The 6,000-nt window shown below is 40.2% G+C and overlaps 1 protein-coding gene across 1 annotated transcript in view; it reads left to right on the top strand.

Moving 5' to 3' along the window:
* Positions 1–983: 983 nt before the first annotated feature.
* Positions 984–6,000, top strand: part of EFHB (EF-hand domain family member B) — a gene marked incomplete at both ends in the record, with an annotated part of 49,246 nt that continues 44,229 nt past the window's right edge. Inside the window, 2 exon segments of the mRNA XM_082840177.1 lie at positions 984–1,052; positions 1,056–1,904. Coding sequence (XP_082696303.1) covers positions 984–1,052; positions 1,056–1,904 — 918 coding nt within the window.

Genomic DNA, 6,000 nt, shown 5'->3' with positions numbered 1-6,000 from the left:
CGGCTGGGCCCGTGAGCCATGGCTGCAGAGCCTGCGCGTCCGGAGCCTGTGCTCCGCAACGGGAGAGGCCACAACAGTGAGAGGACCGCGTACAGCAAAAAAAAAAAAAAAAAATTTGGACTTTTCAAGTTTTTCATGAGGCTTTCTTAAAAAAGTGGAATCTTATAAATTTCATTCAAATTCTAAGCGAGGTGTTCTGTATCCCCTGTATGTGTAGAACATGACAAATATTCACCAAATACACATTCATTAAAACTTGAGTTTAAAAAAAATCCCATACTTAATTTTGAGTTCGCAACATTATTTTAAAAAGTCAATATGCATTATTGTGTAACGCATTTCAAATTTTAATATATTTACTTGAAATGCTATTTAAAGCCTATTTATTGGAGTGTGTTTTCAAAGACTTTAAGATGTTCCTTACCACAGCTGCCAAATATAGAACTTTACAGAATTTTTAAAGGATGTCTTAAGCGCTGAAAGAACTACATGCAGTGTGCATGTACTTTCACAAGGAAGGATCTAAACTTGGTGGTCACCACCAGAAAGAGGGTTATTTATTCTCTGATCGCCAGTAAAATTAATAGGCCCGTGGCCAGGAGTAGGCCCCTGGCTGAACCCATCCTAACGGGACTGCGTTGCTTGGGAAACCAAAGAGAAGTTTGGGGTCATTTGATCTGGAGCCCAAGACCACATCCTTCAAGTTCTCCTGCCCTCCAAATCTACTAAAGAAGGGGGAAAAAAGAGAGAAGGAATAAGGGAGAATAGGGGGAATGAGGGAGAGAGAAAGAGGAGAGAGTGGGGGAGAGGAGAAGGAGGGAGAGAGATGGGTGGGGGTCCTGCCCTGGAAAGAGCTGCGCTCCAAGCCCCGCCCCCGTTTCCCAGGTAACTGGGTAAACAGACCTCCATCTTCTTTTCCCCAGTGAATTCTGCTAGGTGTGAAGTGGCGGGCAGGAAGCAGTGGGCAGGAAGTCCGAGTGGAGATGTGCTCTTTCGTAAGAGCGGGGTCCCCCAAAGGGTTGGGGCGCTCCAAGGGATTGGTATCTTCCCTCTAGCCAGGTGCAGCTTACCCCTTAGAGATGAGTACCCTTGGAGGAATGAGGGTATCTGAGAGGAAATCTCCCCTGAGCATGGACGTGGCACTCACCCAGGAAGGAAAAGATGACTTAGGAGAGAGAAGGGTCTTCATGGGAACAACATTTCCCACGGAGTTGGGGCTCAGAGTGGGATTAGGAAAAGAAAATTCTCCATGCAGTAATAAATATGAGGAGAGGATGGCTTCACAGGAAACAAAATGTCCATCGAGCAATGGGCTTGATATAAGATTAAAAAGACAGAATATTTCTAGGACTTTCATGGACGGGAGTAATTTAGGAGTCAGCAGGGTCTCAGCCTCACAGGAAACAAAATGTCCTCTGAGAATGTTGCCAGGAAGAGCAGGTTTAGAAAATGAGCGTTTTCTGGCGGGGTGTCGTCCTGGAAGGGTAACACAGTCTCCACTGGGCCTGGTGTGTGAAAGTCCACAGGCTCTAGGCAGCAGGAGATGTCCTGTGGCTGGTGACCCTGAAGAGTTAGGGGCTTCAGTGGGGAAGCAACCTACTTTGGGTATGGAACCTAGACAGGGACTGGAAAAAGAGTCCACCTGTGTGGTGATGAAGCCCAGCATGGAGATGCAGCCTCCTGTGGAGGTGGACATGGGGTTCCCCCAACCAGAGGATCCAGATGAAACTAAGCCTACAGAACCCCAAATGGGCTTGGTGATAGAACCTTCTGAGTGCCAGTTGGCTCAACAACTTGAAGAGCAAAGGGAGACTGAGAACATTGAACCAGGAGTAGAACCTCCAGATCGCATCAGATCCATATACTCTGGGAAATTTTTTGATCGGTTGCCTTGCTGGCCAAGTGTAAGTTTTTTCCTAGTACTTTCCATAGGAACTATGTATAGCCATGTCTCTATCAAGATGATAAACGAGTGAGACTTGTTTGGATTTGCAGAGTCAAATTGCAGAGATTTTGTTGAGATTCTGATATTCCTTGTCCCAAGAGACTCTTTCCAGCTGTTATTCTGTCCGATCTCCTCTGACTCTCTGCCTTCTTTTCTAATGTCAGCTTTGTTTTCTGTGCACACGAATGGGTCCTCTTGATTTCTCCCTCCTTTCTCCTTTGACCTACATTTCATTCCTCAATCTGCATTTTCTCAACCCTCCAACTGTAATACATGTTGTATCCTAATATTCATGTACTTTTTTCAAAAACAGTTTGCTTTTTCTATTCATTATTCTGTGAGTTATTTATTCTTTCAGCAAAGACTTGTGGTGGTCCTTATGCTGGGTCCAGGGCACTATCAAATGAGAAGCACATGATTCTAATCCCATGGGTTTAGGCTCTCACTCCAATGTTGGAGGCAATAACTAAACAAATATTATATAGATGTCTAAATGCATAGAAAACACTCTTCCTTAATAGAAGTACACTCTAAATATGAAGCGCAATGGAGAGTTTGGACAATTGTTTTGGAGGAGATAGGAAAGGCTTTACAGAGCAAGTAATATTTCAGCTAATTTAGAAAGGTGTCAGTATTTGTCAGATGGAAACGGTTGGAGCATCTTGGGCAAAGAATGGCATGGAGTATGACCAAAGCTTCTTGTGTTGGGAGGTATAAGCAATTCTGTTTAGCCAGCATGGTGGTAAGAGATGAAGAAGAAATCTAAAGGTCCCGAATGCAGGGGTAAAACGTATGGGTACAGAAGCAATGGTGGATCTTCATGAGGGAAGAAATGAATAAAATTTGCCTTTGGGAAAGATAATTCTGATATCAATAATAATGGTGGACTGGAAGGGGAAGATATTGGATGACAGGAAAAAGTTAGAAGGTTATTTCAGGGTAATGATGGCCTGAAATTAACGTAGAGTTGGAAAGAATTGGAGAGGAGAGAGCAATTCTGAGAACCTTTTAGGAGATGGTATTGTTAAGAATTGCCGTCCAGTTGTGGATCTATGTGGTGAAAGAGAGGGAAGTTAATGGATGACTTAGGAGTTTCTAGTTTGATAATGAGACATCTTCTGGTTTGGTGACACATGAATATCTGGTGTTGGCCATCCTGAGTTTCAGTTATTTACAGGGTATCAGATGAAAAAGCCAGGCAGACAGTTGGAGCCATGGGTGGAAATGGGACAAAGAAGGTCTAGGCAAGATCTTACCTTGGGAAACACATGAGATGATCAGAGAAAGAAATGTCAACTAGGTGAGTTCTTGAGGACAAGGATTTTCTCTTATTTATCATGTCGCTTCATGGCATATCATGATGTCCAGCTTATACTGGTCATTCAGTATATATATGTTTGATAAATGGAAGGAAGGCTGGATGATTAAGTGGGAGAAAAAACAGAGAAGAAAGAGGTGAGTCTGAGAGGGTGGTATTGAGCAACATAAAGGGAGCATCCTTGAAGTATTCTGGGAGTAAAGGAGACATTAGAGAACACAATTCTGCTGAAGTGGTCACAGGGATTCTGCAGAACTTTTTTTTTGGCATCTGCAGACTTTTGTTCCCCTTGGGAGTCAGGGTGTTCTTTTGTCTTTGACCCACTTTGCTTTCTGGTTCCGTTATTGGATTTCCCCAGCCACTCTCTTCTCACTTGACCATGCCTGCTTCTCCTTTCTGGATCGGTTCTGCAGTCTATGGGTCTATGGCTTCAGACCTGATCTCACATACAAGCAGAAACCAGCTTCCGGTTTCCAATACAGGCAGTTCTAAAACCTCTGCTTCCTGCTACCTCTCACGTCCTCCTTTCTAAATGTGAGAGGAAAAAAAAAAAAATGTGAGAGGACAGGGAAGAGAGCTTCAAGGAGAAAGTGACCAGCAGTGTTAAAACGTCTCCGATAGGGTAAATAGAATAAAGATGAATTAGCTTTGGGCATTAAGGGAATTAGCAACATAGTGAGAATGCAGATTCCAATATACTGAAGAGTGAAATTAGAATTGGAGAAAACTATTGTAACTTTTTTTTTTTTCTCCTAAGAAGTGTGACAGTGAAGAGAACAGAGTAAAGATTCCATTTAGGAATAATTTTATTTATTTAGTGAATCAGTAGGGGAGTTTGAGATAACACAAACGAGATAATGGGTGGAACCAGACCCCAGATAAGCAGGAGGGAGTGGAAACGGGATCACAGGCCAGAGGAGAGATTAGCCTAGATTAGAAACAAGGTTCCTTTTAAAATAATTTTTTAAATATTAAAATATCTACTTTCACTATAAAACAAAGATAATAACATGGAAAATTTAGAAAACAGGAATGAAAGCACAATAATCTTATCACCCTAACACTATACCTACTGGCACTTTGCTGCCCTCACATTAATTGTTATCAGTGGATTTACTATATCAACATCGCTACCCATGGAGCTTTGCAGGTATTAACTCTTTACCGGTGAGGAAACTGAGGAAAATTAAATAATTTGGCCAAAGTCTTACAGCTAAGAAGTAGTAGCCCCAGGATTTGAAGTCACCACTTCCAATTTAAGAGTCTGAGTTCTAGACTGTACTATACTTCCCATGACACTTTTCTCCTAATCATTTTTATGTAGTTGTTACAGCAAGCATAAAAATTGTCTTGACTTTTCACTTACTATTATTTAATAAATTTTTCAGTGTTATTACAGAGAACTTAAAAGATGTTTTAGTGATAAAAGCAATATTCCTTTAAGCCCATATATGCTTCCTTTTTTTTTTACATCTTTATTGGAGTATAATTGCTTTACAATGGTGTGTTAGTTTCTGCTTTATAACAAAGTGAATCAGTTATACATATACATATGTTCCCATATCTCCTCCCTCCTGCATCTCCCTCCCTCCCACCCTCCCTATCCCACCCCTCCAGGTGGTCACAAAGCACTGAGCTGATCTCCCTGTGCTATGCGGCTGCTTCCCACTAGCTATCTATCTTACGCTTGGTAGTGTATACCATATATGATTCTTTAGATAACTCATTCCCTCTCTTTTTGGACAATAGATTTTTTTCCAGATTTTTCTGTAAAAATAGTTTATGAACTTCTTTATGTATATGTCTTAGAATATTTCCTTAGGATAGAGTTTCAACAGAAGCCAAACGATGAATCTTTCTCTAGTTCTTGTTGCCAAATCCCTTCCTAAAAGATTGTACCACTAAGTTTTAAAAATTAATAATGATTTGTAAGGCATTGTTTTAATTCACATTTCTTTGATTTATAATGAGTTGGAAAATTGTTTCATATGTTTGTTTTCATTGTTTTGTTTTTTTTAATTCTTATATCTGGTCATCTTGCTGAACTCTGGTCTTAATTGCTTATTATTTCTTTTGGATTTGCTAGGTAGACAATCATATTGACACTTTTGTCTTTCCTTCTTTAATATATATAACTCTCATTTCAATTTCCTATCTCACTGCATTGCCTATGATCAATAACACAATATTGAAAAGTCGCTTTTCAGACTTTAATGGGAATGATTCTAACAGTTCACCATTAAGTATTATTTTTGCCATATCCATTCCCAGTTTGCTAAGTATGTTTAAAAGTCAGGAATAGAGCTTGAACTATGAAGAGCTTTCCCCACATTTGTTGAAATATATCTTTTTCTGAATCAATATGATTAATTTTCTAATAACAAACCATCTTCATATTTTGGGGCTAAACCCTACTTGGTTGTGATATATTATTATTATAATATATTCTAGGGTTTGATTTGCCAGTTTTTTAGTGGGGTTTTTGCATCTACGATCCCATGTAATATTGGACACAGTTTTCCTTTTTGGGTTATCTTTCTTGGAGTTTGGTATTAGGGGGATGCTAGCACATGAAAAGAATTGAGAAGACTTCCATATTTTCATTTTCTTTATGCTTGTAAGAGTTTAGATATTATGTGCATTATCTACTTCTCGTAGGCTTAGTGGAACACGTACAACTGAAAGGAAAAGAATAGGAGACCCCCAGGATCCTGATCAAGGGATGGGCTAGTGAAGT

The sequence above is a fragment of the Leucopleurus acutus genome (genome assembly GCF_964270905.1).
Source record: "Leucopleurus acutus genome assembly, chromosome: 5".
NCBI lineage: Eukaryota > Metazoa > Chordata > Mammalia > Artiodactyla > Delphinidae > Leucopleurus > Leucopleurus acutus.
This window is presented reverse-complemented; position numbering and strand designations above follow the sequence as displayed.